Source organism: Mesitornis unicolor, unplaced genomic scaffold, assembly GCF_000695765.1.
Source record: "Mesitornis unicolor isolate BGI_N332 unplaced genomic scaffold, ASM69576v1 scaffold14601, whole genome shotgun sequence".
Classification (NCBI taxonomy): Eukaryota; Metazoa; Chordata; class Aves; order Mesitornithiformes; family Mesitornithidae; genus Mesitornis; species Mesitornis unicolor.
In genome coordinates this window covers 40,105-60,237 of record NW_010161791.1, presented here as the reverse complement: position 1 = coordinate 60,237, position 20,133 = coordinate 40,105, and the positions used below count along the sequence as shown (strand labels likewise).

The 20,133-nt window shown below is 50.6% G+C and overlaps 2 protein-coding genes across 2 annotated transcripts in view; one reads left to right on the top strand and one right to left on the bottom strand.

Annotated features, from left to right (window-relative positions):
• Positions 1 to 1,162: 1,162 nt before the first annotated feature.
• CTBP2 (C-terminal binding protein 2) lies at positions 1,163 to 14,102 on the top strand. The gene is made up of 9 exons (XM_010193451.1): positions 1,163 to 1,377; positions 4,605 to 4,759; positions 6,080 to 6,224; positions 8,333 to 8,539; positions 9,435 to 9,649; positions 9,806 to 9,936; positions 10,395 to 10,522; positions 11,406 to 11,523; positions 13,870 to 14,102. The coding sequence occupies exons 1-9, from the start codon at positions 1,356 to 1,358 to the stop codon at positions 14,048 to 14,050; spliced, it is 1,302 nt and encodes a 433-aa protein (XP_010191753.1). The 5' UTR covers positions 1,163 to 1,355; the 3' UTR covers positions 14,051 to 14,102.
• A 5,520-nt stretch (positions 14,103 to 19,622) lies between these two features.
• ZRANB1 (zinc finger, RAN-binding domain containing 1) overlaps positions 19,623 to 20,133 on the bottom strand; it is a 28,029-nt gene continuing 27,518 nt past the window's right edge. Inside the window, exon 10 of the mRNA XM_010193450.1 lies at positions 19,623 to 20,040. Coding sequence (XP_010191752.1) covers positions 19,822 to 20,040 — 219 coding nt within the window. The 3' untranslated portion in view covers positions 19,623 to 19,821. The remainder of the gene's footprint in view (positions 20,041 to 20,133) is intronic.

Below are 20,133 nucleotides of genomic sequence, written 5' to 3'. Positions count from 1 at the left end.
TCACAAACTTTGGCCTCATCTTCAGCTTGAGCCTCCTGTGCTCCAGCTTGGGACCATTGCCCCTTGTCCTGGCATTGGCCATCCCAGAGCAGAGCCTGGCTCCTTCCTCCTGACACTGCCCTTTCCCAATGGATCCCCAGGAATGAGGGCACCCCTCAGTCTCCTCTGCTCCAAGCTCAAGAGCCCCAGCTCCCTCAGTCGCTCCTCAGCAGGAGATGCTCCACTCCTCCATCATCTCTGTGTCTGTTCAGTAACTTGGACTGCTCTTTCGCCAGGGAGTGGCACATCGTAAGACACAGCAGTAATGGTGCTAAATTTTGAGTGAGATGAAGATTTTGTGTTCTTATTTCTTGGATCAGAGTTGTCCCTGCTGCTGGCAGTGATGATGGCGACTGGAAAGAGGAAAAAGCAACTGCTCCAAGCCGGGAGCCACCACGTGCTCTGGGGACAGGGCATGGCCCTCCCTCGCCGTATCCACATGCATGAGCGTGGGACTGGGACGGCAATGATACGGGGCTGCTTCTTATTTGGGACAAAACAGGCAGCACCAGATGGACATCTCGGTGTCGTTTCTGATGCCGAAAACCAGACGATTTCCACATCCAGAAAGAGTTTGTCCCTCTGTTTTTGGGTGCTGGGGGGGATCAGCGCAGCCTTGCCTTCCCCAGGCACTTTGTGTGTGTTTTCCTGGTGCTCTCAGCCTGGTTCAATGCTCTCAGCATGGAAAGGCTTGTTTCATTTTTAAGTTTTTCTTTTTTTTTTTTTTTTAAAAAAAAGCCAACACAAAAAAAAAAACCCAAACAAACATAAAACACAGCGTGGCACAGATTAAATCCATTTGAGACAACTGGAAAAAAAACACAGCCGCCGTATGTGCAAGTCAATAGGAGGAGGGGAGTGGAAGAGGGGGGAGAAAAAAGCAACTGTGACATATACAAACCCTTTAGTGTGCATAGCATAGGATTTTTTGGCTGGCACTCACATGATTTTATTCAAGGGCTGGGAAAGAACCACGATCAGTTAAAAGCTTCGGCAAAGTCTGGAGGGAGCGAGGCGGGAGCCGCGCGGAGGTGACCGTAACTCCCCGCGCCAATCTGGGGGCCGTTCTGCCCCCCAAAAGCCTTTTTCCTCTTCCCCCGCGCGGTCAGAGGGGACGTCGGTGTGGCGATGGTGCAGCTGCGGGCCGCGGGACCGCGCGGTTGAAGACCCAGATCCCCCCTGGCAAAGGAGACGCAAGGAGAGGCGCCGCGCCGCGAAGCGGTAGTATTTTTCTGGTGTGTGGGTCCCCCCCTCTCCTCCTCCTCCTCCCTCCTCTCGTCCTCCACTGCCATGTGTGGGTTTTAATAAGAAGAAGAATGTGGAGGCAACATTTTCCAGGCAAGGGGAAATTTCCTGTTTCTTTGCTGTTTGTTGAATAAAGTGTGTAGTTGTCTGTGAAACTGCAGCCACTTTGTCGTGGAGGGCGAGCGTCGGGATCGCTTCTTGATGCGCTTTTATTTACCGCAAGGGAACGCGTTTAAAGCCCTTTTTTTTTTTCTTCCCCTTTTTTTTTAATCCTTTACGCTGCGTGGCATAGGCGACTGAGATTAATAAGAATTAGGCAAATGGCTTCTGCTTTTGTTTCGGTGAGATAGCACCAGCCGTCTTGCGGTCACACAAAGGCTGCCATTGAGCGGGGAGCACTCCCGAATTCTCTTGGCAGGGGTGCCATTGGGATCGGATACAAGTGGGTGGCAAAGGGGAGGAGCGGCAGGAGAGGACAAGCAGGCTTTGTGTATTAAAAATGAAACAAAAGCACTTTATCCGCGGGGCTGCGTGCAACAAGCGGCGCTGCCTGTGAGCCGGGGTGGAGTTTGAGTTCTCGCTGCAACTGCAGAAACCTTGCTTTTTTTCCCCCTATTTTTTTCCATAAACCTCTCCTCCTCTCCCTCTTCCTTACCACTCATGCCGGCAAGGTTCTGCGGGCAGCTAAAAAACGCCTAAAACAATAACATATATGGAACAATACTTGCCACAACTTTGCAAGAACGGCTGGGGCTTTCTCGGCAGAAAAATCAGCTTGGGCTGGCGGGGGGGAGCTGCCAAATTTGGGGGAGTTTTGGGAGGGAGAGCGGATCCACCCCAGCTGCGGGGAGCCTTGGTGTGGTGCCCGTGATGGGCTGGGTTTACCCAGCCTTGTACCCCCGGTGGAGCAACCCCCGTGGGTTTTACAAAGCGGAAGGGTTAATGGCCGCGATGCTTGATCAGAGTTTAGGGGAGGGGAGTGTCGGGCTGTTTAATGACTTTCTGCTCCGTGGCATAGCTCGTCCTTAACGAAGCAGTTGCACACAGAAGAAATACGCTGTGTCAGCCTGGGTAAAAGGAATATCGGAGCGAGTTTCGCTTGGGGTTGTCAGCCCAAATGTTTGGGTTTGGATGTGGTGTGGAGGAGCCGGGGTGGTGCAGAACAGACTTGGGGTGGTGGAGAGGGGATGAGGGAGGCAGGCGAGGAAACCAGACCGTGGTTTAAGTTCCAAACCTAATGGCTTTTGCTAAAGGATCCTTTCCATACGTTGCGCACTTCATCTCGGATTGGTTTGCTTCAAAACTTTCCTTGTCAAGCCAAAGGCTGTTCCCCCATGAAATCAGGAGGAGTGAGGGATGTTTCCCCAAATACCTCGTGGTTTCCAGCCAGAATTCATCCTCGGTGGCTGCGCTTCAGCGTGCGGCGAGGGTGCCGTGCCTGAGGAGCCTGTGTCATGGGGCGCAATTCCATCCCTAATCCCCAGCAGAGACACAGATGCTGTTTCAAAAAAAACAAAAAGCCGTGTTTCCTTTGACTTTCAGAGCAGCTTACGTAATGGCAGCGTAATAAACCCTTAAAATAAGGGCTAAATATCAAAGTTTCAGATAACACTGGTTTCATCTTCCATGGGCACCACCGCCAGCCTCCGTGCACCACCAGCCTGGGGATGGTCCTGGGCCCCAGTGGCCACCAAGCTGCGAGCTCAGCTTGCCCAGATGGGCCAGGACCAGGGCCGGTAGCCACCAGGGACCACCACAGCCACCCTGCCCCTGCAGCAGCTTCCTTTTACTCACAGCTGCGCGGGGGATGCTGTGAGCCTGGAGATCGTGCGTGGCTGTAAGCGTTTAAATCAGGGTTATCATTCACTCCCTCGTGAACCTGAGAAAATAATCTAGCGCCCCACGGAAGGGTTGTGTAAGCGCTCTGCGATTTGGCCGTGGTTTTATTCTTGCTTATCTGCTTATGGCAAGCTTCTTGGGTTATCCAAATCGTCTGGGCGCTCTACCCTGCCTACTGACACACTTGCACTCCCATCTGGATGAAACGCTGGCAAATACAACGTATTGCTTCCAAAGCAGATTCGGTAAAACAGGGATGGAGAGCTGCTAAACCCGCTCCATTAAACCTGCCTGTCCGTGGGGTTCAGTTTTCCCGTGCAAAATAGATATAACCAGGTGCTGTCCCGTGTTTCATCCCCGAGGCGATGCTCTTGGTGCTGGCACGATCTCCCCTTTAATCTGTCTGACTCAAACAGTGCCCCAGACCAATAGCATTTGCTCTCTAATGCTCCACGTGAGATGTTTGACCCTGCAGATACTGCTCTCCTCATCTGTGTGTTTCCCAGAAACTGCCTGGGTAGCCAAAAAAGATAGCTGAGATATTTTGTACAGTCTCCATGGAATAAGTGACTTTACTGAGTGCTAAATGGAGGTGTAGAAGTTTTTAAGTGGCTTGTCCAAAAATGAACCGGTTAATCCTCAGCAGAGCAGTAAATAGCATATAAAGATTGGGTTTCTGTGGCTCTTGGTGGTGAGTGCTCCTGTCCTCACCACAGCCTGGAGAACGTGGTGTGAAATGGGAAAAAAGCAGCACAGCCCCCCAAATACACGGATTTTCGTGGCGAGGTGTGTTTAGGTGTGAGAAGAGCTGGCACGAGGGGTCTGTGGTTGGTTCACCCCATACAGGCAGGTCCTTCACGCCGGCTCCAGCCGCACGTCCCACAGCATCCTGCACATTTGCTTTTATAAAGCTGAGCTTTGCCGTTGGTAGTCTGTGCTGTAAGAGAGTGTGTGCTGTATGATGTAGCTCTTTGGTGTCCTGCTTTTTCTGTGGTATTCCAATAACCCTCTTTTTTTTGGTGGAGGTCTGTTGGGACTTGTGAGGTGGTCAAAATGGTCAAGTCATTCCTTAAAAAACCAGACCAAGTGCCAGCGTACGCCTGCAGGGCTAAAAATTGCTGCTGGCTTGGGTTTCCCTCCTAAGATGCTAAGGAAAATTATTGAAGAGCAGCTCGGGGTTAGGTTTGGTTGAAACGTGGCCTGTGTCGGTGAGGATCGGCACAGCAGAGACCCCCATGAAGTCAGAGGTGGCTGAGATGGGGTTGTCCATCCCTGTCCTGGGCCAGTCCTCACTGCCTTTTCTCTCCAGCCAGGGCAGAACCACGGTCGTACTCCCAGAGGGAAACCTGGACCTTGTGTTAAACCTCGCGTTGCGTTGCCATCAGCCCCCAAAATTTGTCGTGCAGTCTGAAACTGGGTGCTGCCATCCCTCACCCGACACAGATACCACTGGTGTAAACCCACGCTCCTTCTGCTCGCAGGTATTCGGCCTCAGATCATGAACGGCCCCATGCACCCCCGGCCTCTGGTGGCGCTGCTGGACGGGAGGGACTGCACGGTGGAGATGCCCATCTTGAAGGACTTGGCCACGGTCGCGTTCTGTGACGCACAATCAACTCAGGAGATCCACGAGAAGGTAACGGCTCTGCTGCTGCTGCTGGGAAGCTCAAGTAATCGTAAATAATAACATAGAATCATAGAATCATAAAACACCAGGTTGGAAGGGACCACGAGGATCATCCAGTCCAACCTCTCAAGTAAAAGTACAGTTTAAAGGAGTTCAGTCAGCACCTGTCAAGCTGACTCCTAAAACTGATCAGTGCAGGGGAATTCACCACTTCCCATGGAGATTGTTCCAGTGTCTGATTGATCTCGTGGTAAACAAATTTCTTCTGCAGTTCAATGAGAATCTCCCCAGACTTGTGTCCATGACCCCTTGTCTTTTCCATGGGACTCCTTGTGAAAAGGGAGTCTCCATCTTCTTGGTGCCACCCTTTATGTACTGGTACATGGTGATAAGGTCCCCCCTAAGCCTTCTCATCCCAAGGCTGAACAGGCCCAGTTTTCTCAGCCTTTCTCCATATGCAGCTCTCTCAGTCCTCTGAGCATCCTTGTGGCCCTTCTCTGGACCCTTCCAACCTGTCCACATCTTTTTGTATAGCAAAGACCAGAATTGGACGCAGTGCTTAAGGTGTGGTCTGAGCAGTGCTGAGTAGAGAGAGATACTTCTTTTAAATACTTCTTTTAAAAGTATTATTTTGGCACATTTCACAGAATCACAGAATGGTTTGGGTTGGAAGGGACCTTACAGATCATTCAGTCCAACCCCTGCCATGGGATAACTCAAAAGGGATCTGAAGGGATCAGAAACCACTTCCAGGGTCTGGGAAGGAGAGCTATGAACAGCACCAGTGCTGCAAATGTTAAGGAGGATGGGGTTTTTAATGAGGTATGGATAGATGAGCCAGTCTTGCAGAATTTGGATAGGTCTTGTGTTTCCAGAGCACTGAGGTAGCTTACGGTGAACGGTTTGAATCGCCATTGAAGGGGATGGAGTTCAGCCTTAGGTGACTGTACAGCCTCTCACAGATCTCTGTAGATGCTCTTGAAGCCATCAGGAAAGGTTCATGTGAACAGTGTGGCAGCTGTGGGTACTTCCAGGTGTGAGTGACACACAGCTGTGTTCAAAACCAACAGATACTGCCCTAAAACCTCATTCCTGTTCAAAAGCAGAATTACTGTGGCTGGAAGCAGAGGGATTCACAGACAACCACCTGGAAAAGGGCCTGGGTGAACAACAAGATCGGTTTTCCTCTGCCTTGTCCACTGACCTGACATGCTCAGACATAACAGTTCAGATACCTGTTCACTTTACTGTGTGATGTTCCTGATCCAGGAGCTGCCCGCGTCTCCTCCGGGTGTCCTGGTGGCCCCTGACGTCTCCGCTCTGTTCCAGGTGTTAAACGAAGCTGTCGGGGCCATGATGTACCACACCATCACGCTGACTCGAGAAGATCTGGAGAAGTTCAAGGCCTTGCGGGTCATCGTTCGAATAGGCAGCGGCTATGACAACATCGACATCAAAGCGGCGGGGGAGCTCGGTAGGTGTCAGCTCTGCACCCTGATTCCCTCCCACGTCCCTCCGAGTCCTTAAAATCACCACAAGTACCTGCTGCTTCCTTAAAACCTTACAATTCCAGGCGCAGCTAACGGGTTTTTTGCACATGGGGACTATTACGATGAGAAAAGTAAAACCGGTGTGGTTTTAGAAGGCAGCTTTTAGGCTCATGCTGTGTTAAAACTGCCCCATCCGAGCGCTGGGCGTTTGTACGGCCGTTCTGTTTCTGGCACAGGAGAGCTGGCCTGACTTTACGGAGACTGGAGGATGGCAGTTTTATTGTATTTTGTTAAGTAAGAGCATTTCCACATTCAGAAGGATGGGGGGCTTTTTTTTTGGGGGGGCATGTACAGTTTCCATACTGGTTTGGGTGGCCACAGAGACCTGTGGCCATGCACACACCCCCATCTCACAAAGCTCGATTGTACCCATGATTTTAGCAGCCGAGTTACAGCCAGTTTGCCTCATCCAAGCCCGGGATTCAGTCTAGCACGCAGCCCTGCAGTGGCGTTGAGGATGTCTCGTATTAAAGGTTATCTCTGGGGAAGTGAAGAATAGCAGCCATTTTCACGTGAGGCGTTTTACCAGGATAATTGCGATAAGAGAGTTTCAGATACTCGTTCCTAAAAAAAGCAATTCTCAATATAGCGAATTATTTTCTTCTTGAGAGGAGAGCAGCGTCTCCTCGGTGTAATGGTTTCTTCGTGTTTTTAACTCTTATTGTTATTATCCATTATAACAACGTTCTGAGGCTCCCAACGTCAAGCAAAGGAAAATATAACGGATGGAGTAATGGGATACTGCAGTATAATCCCTCTTTTGATACTTGGCAAATTGGGTGGCCAAATGATGTGGCTGCGAGTGGGAAATGTAATGACTATCCACAAATGTAGCGTAAAGTTTAACTGGTATTGCTTTCCAGGAGCCGGTTTTCGAACCGCGCCGTCACTCAACGGCCAGCGCCTGGCCAAGCGCTGTCGGCCGCCCGCGCCTCACTGGTGGCACCAGTTTAGACCCAGTGTGAGACAGCCCCAGGACAAGACGCTGGTGTTGAACCATTCAGGGCCCGTCAGTTTTTCTCCCAGTTTCTGTAGGTCTTTCATGGGGCAAAAACCAGTTTTAAAATGAGAAAAGCAGCTCCCGGGAGATGGGAAACAGATTTTTTTTTTGGTTTACGCAGCAGAAGTGGATTTTCTGAATCTCTCGTTCTGTCTTTATCTCCTATTTTTTTTTCATGCTTTCTACTCAATGGTCCCAGTCCAGCAAAGCACTCAAAAACACATCCAGCTTCAAATGTGCGTTTGAATCGCATCGAGTCCCGTGGGATATGAGCGTGTGCTTAACTGCTCTGCTGAACGGACGTGAAGTGAAGCACGCCCAATTTAAAATAAACCTCTTGTGGCAAAGGAACAAAAGGGCTGTTATGGAGACCCACAGCGGGCTCAGGAGCTGCTCCAGTGCGGCTGTGCCCCCCCACGCTTCCCAAATTTTGGGAAAGCCTCTGAATTTTGTAGCAGGAGCAATGGGTTCCTCGTGCAGGAGCGTGGGTGGGTGTCTGTGGTGACCCTGCACGTGCCGTGGTGGTTGTGGCCAGCCCAAGCCTTGCCCTGGGGTGTTTGGGGTGGACTTTTTGGGAGCTTGGTGGTGGAAGGGGAAGCCAACCCTGCTGCATCGACCCAGTGCCCCATCCTGCTCGAGTGCTCCAAATTATTGGTCCCTAAATAATTTGATGGTTCATTTTCTGGTGGAACAGGAGTGACTTCTGCCAGCGCCATTTAAAAACAGATGAAACTAAACCTGAATAAGACTTTCTATTGCAAACCAAACCCTTGCTGCTGGAGTTACTCCAGCACTCAAAATCTCCACTTGTCCTTACTCCAGGGATACACCAGGGCCTAGGGGACCCCGAGCATTGGTGGTTTCTGCAGAGCTTTCAGGCTGCTGTACCTAAACCATGCACATCCCTGGAAAACATTACTCCAAGTGCTTAAATAAAAAATGCTGGGTTTTTTCGGCCATGGGAGGGTGCAGGGCCATACCCCGTGGCTTTGCTGCCCCCCCCAACCATGGCTGTGCTTTGTGGCATTGCAGGGATCGCCGTCTGCAACATCCCCTCGGCCGCCGTGGAGGAGACGGCCGACTCCACCGTCTGCCACGTCCTCAACCTGTACCGGCGAAACACGTGGCTGTACCAGGCGCTGCGGGAGGGCACGCGGGTGCAGAGCGTGGAGCAGATCCGGGAGGTGGCCTCCGGTGCTGCCCGCATCAGGGGGGAGACGCTCGGCCTCATCGGCTTCGGTAGGTTGGCATGGCCACGGTCAGCACCGCTTCACAGAATGTCAGGAGTGGGAAGGGACCTGGAAAGCTCCCCCAGTGCAACCCCTGCCACAGCAGGATCACCAGAGCAGTCACACAGGAACACGGCCAGGGCTTTGGGTGTCTCCACACAAGGAGACTCCACAACCTCTCTGGGCAGCCTGGGCCATGCTCCAGAACCCTCACACTCACAAACTTTGGCCTCATCTTCAGCTTGAACCTCCTGTGCTCCAGCTTGGGACCACTGCCCCTTGTCCTGGCATTGGCCATCCCAGAGCAGAGCCTGGCTCCTTCCTCCTGACACTGCCCTTTCCAAATGGATCCCCAGGAATGAGGGCACCCCTCAGTCTCCTCTGCTCCAAGCTCAAGAGCCCCAGCTCCCTCAGCCGCTCCTCAGCAGGAGATGCTCCACTCCCTCCAGCATCTTTTGTATTCCCATGGCCCTGGGAAGGCCCTAAAATGAGCATTTTTCAAACCCAGAACCCCCACGATGAATCTGTGGGAAGTAGGGAGAACGTTTTGGGATTTTTTTTGGGGGGGAGGAGGAGCTGTGTTTTGTGAGCATCACGCTGTTGTCCTGTAAAGCCCTGAGCTACTTAGTGCATAAAGCTGACACATGAGCATGGTTAAATGGGGAAACTGAAGCAAGGCAGGTGAGTGAGGTAACAGCAGGAGAGCTGGGTAAGCTCAGGGCCAGGGTGGCAGCACATCCTGGACATCCATGTGGGTGCCCAGCTGATGTCCCCTGGTCAACCATCCACACTGGGCTACCACATGGAAAAATTAGCAGAGAAATGGGCCAGGCCACGGGCAGCTCAGCCATGGGAGCCAGGGCAATGGGAATCAGTGACGTGACCCCTCTCTGTCCTTCACCCAGGTCGCACAGCACAGGCAGTCGCCGTCCGAGCCAAGGCCTTTGGCTTCAACGTGATCTTTTACGACCCGTACCTGCAGGACGGGATAGAGCGGTCCCTGGGGGTCCAGCGGGTGTACACGCTCCAGGACCTGCTCTACCAGAGCGACTGCGTCTCCTTGCACTGTAACCTTAACGAACACAACCACCACCTTATCAATGACTTCACGATTAAGCAGGTAATGTGCCTTGCTCGCGTGGCCCAGGGCTCTGCTCATCAGTGGGTGAGCCCCAAGGGTCGGTGCTGGCCATGGGTCCCTCCCAGAGGGCACCCACGGCTGCGTTGGGGTGGGGTAGGAGCGAGGTAGGAGCTCACTCCCATCTCTCATCACCAGATGAGGCAGGGAGCGTTCCTGGTGAACACAGCGCGCGGGGGGCTGGTGGACGAGAAGGCCTTAACTCAAGCCCTGAAGGAGGGACGGATACGAGGGGCTGCGCTGGACGTGCACGAGTCTGAACCCTTTAGGTAAGGCTCTTGGGGTGCCACCCCGTAACGGTGTGTCCCTGGGGCACACAGCACCAGCTCTGGGGACAGTCAGGCTGCTTTGAGAAAAGGCCACGGCACCCTGCAGCATGCATCGTGGGCTGGCAAGGGGTTACAGGTGTTTGAAGGGACTCTGGGAGCTTTGAACAAGCAGCCAGCCTGTCCCTGATTCCCCACGCTGCTGCAGAGACCCCCCCAAGCATTTATTCCCGTGGGAGCATTAAGACCAACCATGCAGTACGTTGATTTTTCAGCCCTGTTGGCTCTTTTCTGGTGCGTTTTCAGTTTGTGCCCTGCATGGGAGCTGTGCTTCCAGCCGAGGGGCTGGGGAAGGAGGCCTGCACACACAGAGGCCATCCACAAGCCTCTTTGCTGCTCATCACATCTTTTATTCTCTTTAAACATTGATTAACCTCTTTTTCTTTCCCCCTCGCTCCCAGTTTTGCTCAAGGCCCGTTGAAAGACGCTCCTAATTTAATCTGTACCCCGCACACCGCCTGGTACAGCGAGCAGGCGTCGCTAGAGATGAGAGAAGCTGCTGCTACCGAAATTCGGCGTGCGATCACAGGTACCCAGCCCGCTCAGACGCTGGGGTTGGCTCATGGCTGTGCCTGGAGCAGGACGGGGCTTCACCCTCCCGTGTTGCAGCAGGAGATGGGATCTAACCTGGATTTGCTTCCCAGCAAAAGAAGAGCTGAGAAACCAAACTTTTCTGTCATTTGGGCATGTCTGGGGTTGGGCGAGGGGGTTTTTCTGTGGGTTTTGGTGTGTTAGTTTTTGTTTCTTTAAATTAATGGGCCACTTGTGCAGCGTGGCAAAGGCTGATGTCTGTGACTGGGGAGAAGAGGAGAGCGGTGTCCCTGCCTGTGGCAGTGGGGAGGTGACCTGGATGATCTGTAAGGTCCCTTCCAACCCAAACCATTCTTTAAATCAATCATCATTCTGTAAGCAGTGTTTGCTGCCCCTTCTAATGGTGCTAACCCAAAAGATGGTGCAGCCCGTAGCCAACTGCACGCCAAAAACAACCCCCAGAGCAGTGAAGGCACCCGAGGCCATCTCTTGCTGTAGGTGAGGTTGTTCCAGTATAGTGAGCACGATATCCAGCAAATAAGTGGTTCTGTTGTCTTAAAAATTGCCCCCTTGTTACCCTGGATGGTGTAGCTGTATCTGGCTCACCCTGGCTTTGAAATCAGCAGGCTCGCGGTAGCAGCTTTGCTGAAAGCAGAGTTGGGACTCAGGTAGGATCTGTGCTGCAATCCTGCACCTCAGGACAGCCCAAACACCTTCCTCAAACCAGGAAAATGGGATTTCTGTGCCTCCCCCCAAGCCCTACACTAACAAATAGAGTGACAAGGTATCACAGGGCGATAAAAGCCTGGCCTGGCCTGACACACACACACACACACACACACACTCTCTTTTACCTTTCCTACCTTTGCTGCCGACTGCAGGGCGCATCCCGGAAAGCCTAAGGAACTGCGTGAACAAGGAGTTCTTTGTGACAACGGCTCCGTGGTCGGTGCTGGACCAGCAGGCGATCCATCCCGAGCTCAATGGTGCCACGTACAGGTGAGCGGGGGAACGGGACCACGCAGGGCCCCCGCAGGGGGACGGGTTTGGGATCCTGCTCCAAACTGAGCACAAAACCCAACAGCGTCTGCATTGGCTCAGATGGGGACCGCAGCATCCCCCTCCTTGGGGACCAGCAGTAACATCACTGGGATTACTGACACTGTTAGTAAATACATGAATTATTTAACCAGGGGTTTATAAAGCCTCTCATTTCTAAAGCCTCCGTTCTGGTGGGCCAGCAGTCACCTGCACGGCGTCTCCGTAAGCAGCAGGACCTGACTCCTGCACTGGAGCTGTGACTCTGAATTTGCTCTGCATTTCTGTCCCTGCGCTGAGCCTGGCCCAGCCTCTGCCTTAATGAGCCAAGGTGAAAACTCCAAATATAGGGCCACAGGCAGGTGGCCTAATTTCCACTAAATCCCAGAGATTAGGGTTACTTACTGCTCCACTTTGGACGGCTCAGAGGGTGCTGATCAGCGACACTGGGTGGGAGGACTCGGCTGGAGCACGAGCAGCCTCCAGTGCATCACCATTGTCAAAAATACTCGGAGATTAAGAAAATGACCCTGCGGGGCACATGAGGTCGTGTTTGAGGGCAGAGTGGGGCAGGAGCGCACCCAGCAGCAGAGCCCTGGAGAGGGTAAGGTCCCAAGCAACGCCTGTGCCATGGCCCTGCACGCTCCCAAGGCAGTGACTGCTCAGTTTGGAGACTGAAACATTGGAATCGGGTGAAAGCATCGCCCTTGCGCCTGCTCCTGGCTGCCATGGAGCTGCTGAGCAGGTTATCCCCTTCCCAGGAAGGTAAAACCTCCCTTGCCTCCTGCCTTCTCTCTCTGCTTTTCCCCAAGGCGATGGCAGCAGCAGGGAGGTACCCACACTTTTGGCCTGGCTGCCCCCACCTCCTATCATCTGCGCAGTCAGCTTAAGAAACCCTCATTTCTCCTCCTCGCTCAACCTCAGTGTTATTTCTTGGAACACATCAGTCATCCTGCTCTTAGAAAGGCAGACAGACAAGATCCAGCCCCATTGTTTCAGCTGTGCTCTTGGTTACACAAGGAAGCTGCAGCTCATCTTCTGTAGAGGGAAAACTTGCAAATGGGGTGTAGGCATTCACAGGAATTCACTCATCGGGACGACTTAGTCAGGATGCAGCGTTTGGCGTCTCAGTGAGCATTCAAAATAATTCCCTACCCAATTTTTCAAGGGAGAAATGCTTCCTTATGGTTCAAGTACCTGTTAGAGGTGCAGAACAAGATGTGGCTTTGCTATCCTAGCAGAGGACGCTTACCCAGGACCCCTGTCCAACCTGCGCACCTCACCATGGTCACACCGTGGTCACAGCTGACACAGAATTGCCCAGCGAAGGCCAGGCCAGAGCTCTGCAGGAAGAGCTGCAAGGGAAAAAAGGCCTTGCAATAAACAGGGAAAGCAGCAGAGGAAATTTGGTGTCACGAAGGCAAAGAGGGCGAGTGCCAACCACCCCCCCCCTTCATTGCACACCCAGCATCGCATGAGGGCTCACAGGACCCAGAGGGGAGCAAAGGGGTCCCCAGGTGCTGCTCAGTCACTGCTGCTCTGCACAGCAGCACCAAGACCCTGCTGGTGTCCTGGCCGTGAGCTGGGGCAAATAAAGCAAAACTCACTGCTGGGGAGCTTGACTTGCTCTCAGCTGAACTCCACCTTCCTCCTGGACCTTCTAGTCCAGTGTGGGTCCATTTGTCAAGGGCAGTCGAGTTTTGTTAAATGAAATGCATTTGCACTCTCTTAATGGGATCCTAGGAGTCTGCAGAGCTTTTTTTTTGGAAAAGCACTCTCAAAGCAAGCAGAGCCTCATGCAGTTAAGCACCAGGGAACTGTTACTGTAGGTCATGGCACCACACCTCCAGCATGCACTTTTAGCATTGAGTGTTGAGCTCAGGCAAACACTGCAATAAGGGTTTAGAGCAATTTGACTTCTTATGAAATGCCTTGGTAATTAATAGCAAATACTCATTCTGTCATCATCTTCCTCAGCTCTGTCACTGGAGTAAGTGGGGTTTTACCTCTATGAGAAAGTACTGGCCATAAATGAAATAAAACCTGTTTCAAGTCATAAGCAGTATGAGCTCATCAGGCAGTGCCAGCCCTCAAATACTCCTATCACAGCTTGCTCAGGGGTTAAAAACAAAATAAAAATGCCCTCCAAAAATCACGTACACAAACCATTTCTGTTGCAAAGTCAGTGCTTGTGCTTGCAAACTGCAACTCTGAGCTTCTCCATAGCCTGTGCCCTGGTGGTCGAGTCCTTTGGTTGGGTCCTTGGCGGTGACAGCTCCGATGTAACCTCTCTGTCCCCTGTCCCAGGTACCCCCCCGGGATGGTGAGCGTGGCACCGGGCGGGATTCCCGCGGCGATGGAGGGCATCATCCCCGGCGGCATCCCCGTCACCCACAACCTCCCCACAGTGGCACACCCTTCCCAAGCGCCGTCGCCCAACCAGCCCACGAAACACGGGGACAACAGGGAACACCCCAACGAGCAATAGCAGATAATTTAAAAACCATTCCATAAACTTGGGACCAAGAGACATTGGAAAAGAAGTTATACATGAACTAAAAAAAAAACAAAAACAAACCACAAAGCATTTGATACGCAGTTTGTAACGTTGATTTTTGGACAGACGCATCATTGATGTTCCAGTGTTGCCGCCGCCGCGACAGCGGCCACGACAGGGGAAGAAGCCCTGAAGAAGGCACCTGCTTACGGAAAAGTGCTGAGAACTAGGATGTGGTACATTAATGAGCGACTCCTGTTATTGTGTGTTAAGTTTCCTTCATCTGTGCATCAATCCCATGAATAAAAATAGATATTTTTTTCCCCCCCTTCAATTCCTTGGGAAGGACAGGGCTCCCGCCCCTGTTTTCACACCGTGGCATTAAGGGATCCTTACAGAGCTCACAGAGAAACGCGAGAGGAAACCATTCTGTGGCTTCAGCCCGCTCCTTACTCTTGTACCTGGTTACCTCTTCCAACGGGAGGCATCAGCACTGGCTTAGACGTGGAAGAAAATAATAATAAGAGAAATAACCCTTTTTTTTTGCAGCCTCCCAGGCCAGTGCCGTGTAACAGAAAAGTTCAATGCCAGGTTTAAGCTGTAGCCATTGCGGCCGTGGGATGGGGAGGGCAGAAAGGGTCCCTGCCCTCCCAGGCTGAGGAGGAAGTCCCCAAACCGCCCCTCTCTTCTCTGCCCAACACACTGAGTAAAGTAGCTGTGCTCACCTGCGCCCTGCAATGATGCAAGAACGAGGATTACCAAAAGAAAAAAAAAAAGGAAAAAAAAAAAAAGAAGAAAGTATTAAGTTTCACACACTCTTTGTACTCAAATATATTTTCTCAGTTTTAAATCTGCAGCTATTTTATCAAGTGGAAAAATAGAGAAAAAAAAAAAGAAAGAAAAAAGTCTTGAGCTGGAAAGGGTTCAAGAGTAATGTTGCATTTCCTTATGTCTCAGGAAACACTTTTTATGGTAACTTGTCAGACTGTCTGAACAAAACCCACTTTTTTAGACATTGATGATAAAAGTCTTCTTTTCTTCACGTGCTATTTTATACAAGAACACTGCAGAACGTGTTGTTAGACGTGACTGATTTTAACAAATCCTCTTAGATTTGTATCGCCTAGTTCCATGTTATATTCATAGTCTTTTGTGAATCATCGCCTTTTTGTTTCGAAAAAAAGATGATGGCCGATTTGGAGCCTTTGTATGGGTACATTCCTGTTTCTGTGACAAAAAAATACCTTAAGCTGTCCCAAACAGAAAAGAGAAAAAAAAAAAGCAGCAATGGCTATCAGCAGTATGTTTTGTTTTAGCGTGTTACCGTTACTGTATTTGTTTATTGTAAAGGTGGACATTTAGCGTTCAGTGCAGTTTTCAATAAAAAAAGTGATAAAATCGCTCTAATTTCTGGAAGGCCAGAGCTCTCGCTGCGGTCTGAGCAACGCTTTAGGCCAAGGACGCCAAGAAGGCACCGCAGGGGACAGAGACGCAGCTCCGGTCACACCAGGCCCAGTTTTTTAACAGAGAGCAGGTGAGTTTTCCTCCAGCCCTGCAGGACGATGCTCAGAGACCCCTGGTTTGCATCCATTCACTGTAAACTTATAATTTTAAATAGTGACAACTTATTTTAAGTGGGATATGACAAACACCCCAGGTGGAAGAAGACCTCTGTGGTTTCCACTGAGCTGCAAAGGCAGCTACAGCTCAAACAACATTTTTTGTACCAAACCAAAGCTGGAAACAGGCATGAGGGGTGGTGGTGGCTTCAGGATCGGTAGCCAAAATGCTGTCCTTTATTTCCACCCTGCCACACTGGGTCCACCACCATGTGGTGTTGAATGGGGCACAGAGCTCAGTCTGGAATGGGACTGGGAAGAGCTGAAACCAAAAGCATCTAAGTTACAAAACTCTGTATTTTGCTGGCTTTAAATTGAACTGAAAATGAGTTACAGCTTCAGACATGGTAAAAAGAGGGCACCTCTCACAGATGGGCGAGCGCTGTCGGTGATGAACACAGCGCACCAGGGACCACCCAACAACCACCACGAGAAGCCAGGATGGACCAGGTTAGTTACAGGGGATGTGCCTATGAAATACTGAAGTGATGGTAAAACCCAAGAGGAAAATACGTAACTGATGCTGAAGCTGAGAGCTGTTTTAAGAATAATTAACTCTGGTACTCTGATGCGGTTTTAAACAGGCAGCTGCATCCCATCACCACGGATGGGTGCAGGCACTGCCCTGAGTCAGGACAGCGAGAGGCTTCACCAAGCACGGCCAACGCTGCATCTCCACCCAACACCCAACCTCCCTCTCGGCCACAGCCAAGGACGGGCACAAACGCAGGCAAAGAGCTCTCCTGATGTGCTACAAACTCACCAGGAGTTGAATTGAGACCCCAAGGGTCACAAACTCCAGGATACCTTTTAGGAACAAGGCTGCAGCTCGGGAAGGTCCCCTCTGTGGTTGGGTTTCAACAGCAGCGAGAGGTGCTAAGATCCATGGAAGTGGAAAGGGAGGAATCTGATCACTGAGGTACGATGAAGCACCAGGAAGCGGCTCACTGCAACTCTCAAATGGAAAATTAATGGGAAGGAAATGGGAAAGAAAGCAGCTGCAGCCGAAGACGTGGGCCCTTGCTCTGTCACACTCCAAGACGGCGGGCAGGGAGGCTCCATCGACGACGGATGTCAGAGCAGCTTACAACAAGCACCCTGAAGGCCACAGACACTAAATAAACCTTAAAAAAAAGGGGTTAAGGGAAGTCACTGAACAAAAAGGGGGTAAAAAAGGAAACACAGCAATTAAATAAGGGTCTCTAAATGCACACAAACCGGTTCTGTTACTGGAGTAATCACATTCTAGTCGTATTTGCCATCAGCCATGCAGCAGAACTTTGGAAGAATGCAGAATTACTGAATTTTAATATATTAAAACCGAAAGAAATACAGGGTTGGTTTTTTTTTTTCACTGAGGAATTCATAAATAAAACCAAAGGACACAACCAGATGTAAAGGAGGTAGCCACGAAAAGCCAAGTTCTGTGCTAGGAAAGTGTGAGCTGCTGTGAGCGATAACAGGAGCAGAACACTGAGAAGCCCCATTTTTTATGTATATACTGGGCTAAGAGAGCAGAACTTGCTGATGAGCTGCAGGGGAGCCTCTGCAGATTAATTTCAGCGTTTGCAAACGGTGGAGTCTGTCATTGGAGGAGAGCACCCGTTAACATCATACACCGACCACTGCGCTGGCACAAAGCAGGGGTTGCATCTCTTTAATCTGCAGGTACATGAGGTTTGGATTACTTTGATTTGGAAAAGAAAAATAAAAAGAAAAGCATGAGATTTTCACCAGTTCCGAAATGCCCTGTGAAGCATGTTAACCTGAACAAACCATTTTACAGCACATCAGAACAAAACGATAATGATCCAGAAAGCCAAGGGGATGCTCAGGCTGCCCACGTACAGCAACGGGGGGGGGGGAAGGAGAGGCGTGCGCATCGAATTTGGCTCAAGGTAAACCTTCACATTGGTTATTATCCCCATGTTACAAGGAAGCGTTGCTTTCCCAAACGGAACAGCACTGCAGAGAGCAAGGGAGGGGATGCTAAAATTGTGCCTGGCGTTTTGCACCCCCCTTGAAGTAGCTCACCAGAGGTAGGGGCTCATCCTTTTGTGGTGTCTGCATGGAGGAGGTGGCCCTGGGGGAACCAGGAGCTGGATTTACAGCGATCTGGTCACTGACTGAACCTATGATGCTGCCTTACCCCCTCCTCAGCTAAGAGAGATCTCCCATGACAGGGACACGGTGCAGGCCAGCTCAGCCCATGGAAATCCTCATCCCAGCCTACTCTGCGTTCCCTTCCTGACAGAAAAGCTTGACGTCCTCAGCCAGACGAGGTACAAAAGGACGTCACCGCAAGGTAAGGACCAAAAAAAAAAAAAAAACCACTACCAATTTAGAAAGCAAACTTGAACCAGGACCAAAAGCTTGCGAAGAACCTGCGCGGCGTCTGCGGGTCGCCTGCTCAGCTCGCTCGCGCACTGAAGCACGCGGCGTTCCTGCACCTCGACACCTGCGCATGCACCAACCCAGATCCAGCGGCCAGAGGAGGGTGAAGACGTTTCATCCTCGGCCTCCGTGGAATCTGCAGCGGGAGAATCGCTGCGTTAACACAGGACCGCGTTGTTTCTACCCTTCCGGTGTGGGCACCGGGTTTCTGGAGGAGCTGTGCACGTCTCAACACCATCGAAGCAGCATTTGGAAGAAAAAGCAGCAAATTCCTCAGGGTTTCCATAGCTCTCAACTACATCAAAATACGGGCTATGGGGCTTCTTTCCAAATTCTACTCAATGTCACCTACTGCAAAAATTCCTTATTCAACCACCACGCCATCAAAAGTGCTTTCCAAGACAACCTGAATTGCACTGTATACGTAAAAACCGGCATTAACCTTTAGTGTTTAAGTGAGATTTGGAGATAAACTTTATCCATTACAGGTTACATGGCTAAAGTTATCAAATATAATAAAATTTCTACTGGAGAATATACTCTGAGCTTACAATCTTAGGAACTTACATAAGTTTAAGTATGGCCACATCAATCAACATGCAAGAAATTCCCAGGTTTTACAGACTGAGAAATACAGAACACAGTGCTTTTAAAAACAACTGTAGCATAGATTCTTCCTTTTAATTAGAACTGCCAAGTGTATCCTCACTGGGTCTGATGACCGAGGAGTAACCCTTTGAAAAGGTGTTTTTTCATTTGCAGCAATGTTTTAAGTCGATGAGAGAATAAATGAGGAAATGGTCTATGGGTTGTGTCACAGCAAGGCGGGAGATCTGACCAGAGGAAACTCTCAATCGCGTCCCAGTTCTCAAATTTCACACAATTTTGTTTAGTATACGCTCATCGGAATAAAATCCCTTGATTTTAGGTCACTTCTCTGAATAAATATTTGTTATACTGAAAGGAATCTATGAACTATTTGAAGAAAAGAAAAATAAATTCAAAAAAAAAAAAAACAAAAAAACAAAACCACCCCAAAACAACCCAAACGTTTTCGGGAAACAAATCATTTCACTCAATGAAAAATTGAGCTTCTCTTCCAGTTTGTTCTGTAGAGTTTAGATTTTATTACACGGGCACAGCAGTAACTAATAGATTAGTATCATAACGAATGCGTTTCTGCTTACGACTTGCTGTGGCTGTTTTGTGCAAACACAAAAAAAACCCTCGCCACCTGACCTGGGCACTCCGAGTCTCACGGAAAAGGGCCTTGCACGGCAATGGGTCAGAGTATGTAAAAAGTGATGCGAATACCAAGTTCTGCTTGAAAAAGAACCTCGGAGGGAAGAGATCTCCATCTAACGTGTGCTTTCGTAAGTGCCCTTATTGGAAAAATTTCTTTGCAATAATTAAGATGCTGGTATACTTCTCCTATTACACAACCTCTTACACAACCACATGCGGTACATTTATAGACAGATTTACAATCAGAAAGAAAAATGGGGGGGGTTTTCCTGTCTTGATAATAAAATTAGCTGTCTTTTTGTTTCTGTGTGTTTATACAAACTGTAGTCCAGCCCATCTCGCTCTCTCCACGCAGCGGAGGAGCCTCCACGCTCTCTCCGCGCTGGTTCGAAAAGTCCTTGACAGCACATTTCCCCTCGGATCGGGCCGTTCCACAGCGAGCTGCTGGAGCACAACGCTACCTGCGGGGCACACGCTCTGCGCTGGTGCTTTGCCGTGTCTTCATCACTCGTCGTCGTCCTCCTCGTCTTCCTCGCCGTCGGAAAGGGATGTGCAGGGGCGGATCTGGCGGTAGCGATCGAGCCACTTCTCCACCATCTGCGTGACGAGGGGGTGGTTGCGCCTGCGGGAGCTTTTCTGCATGGCCACCAGGACCCCTCCTTCCGTCACGCAGCAGTCCAGCCACTCCCGAAGCAGCTTTTCCTGCTGCTCCTCATTGCCTATCTTTGGAGGAGAGAAAACAGATAGAAAACCAGTCTTGAAACATCACCAGAAACTTGAAGCCAGCCAGCTGTGATATTCTGAAATAGCCAGGAG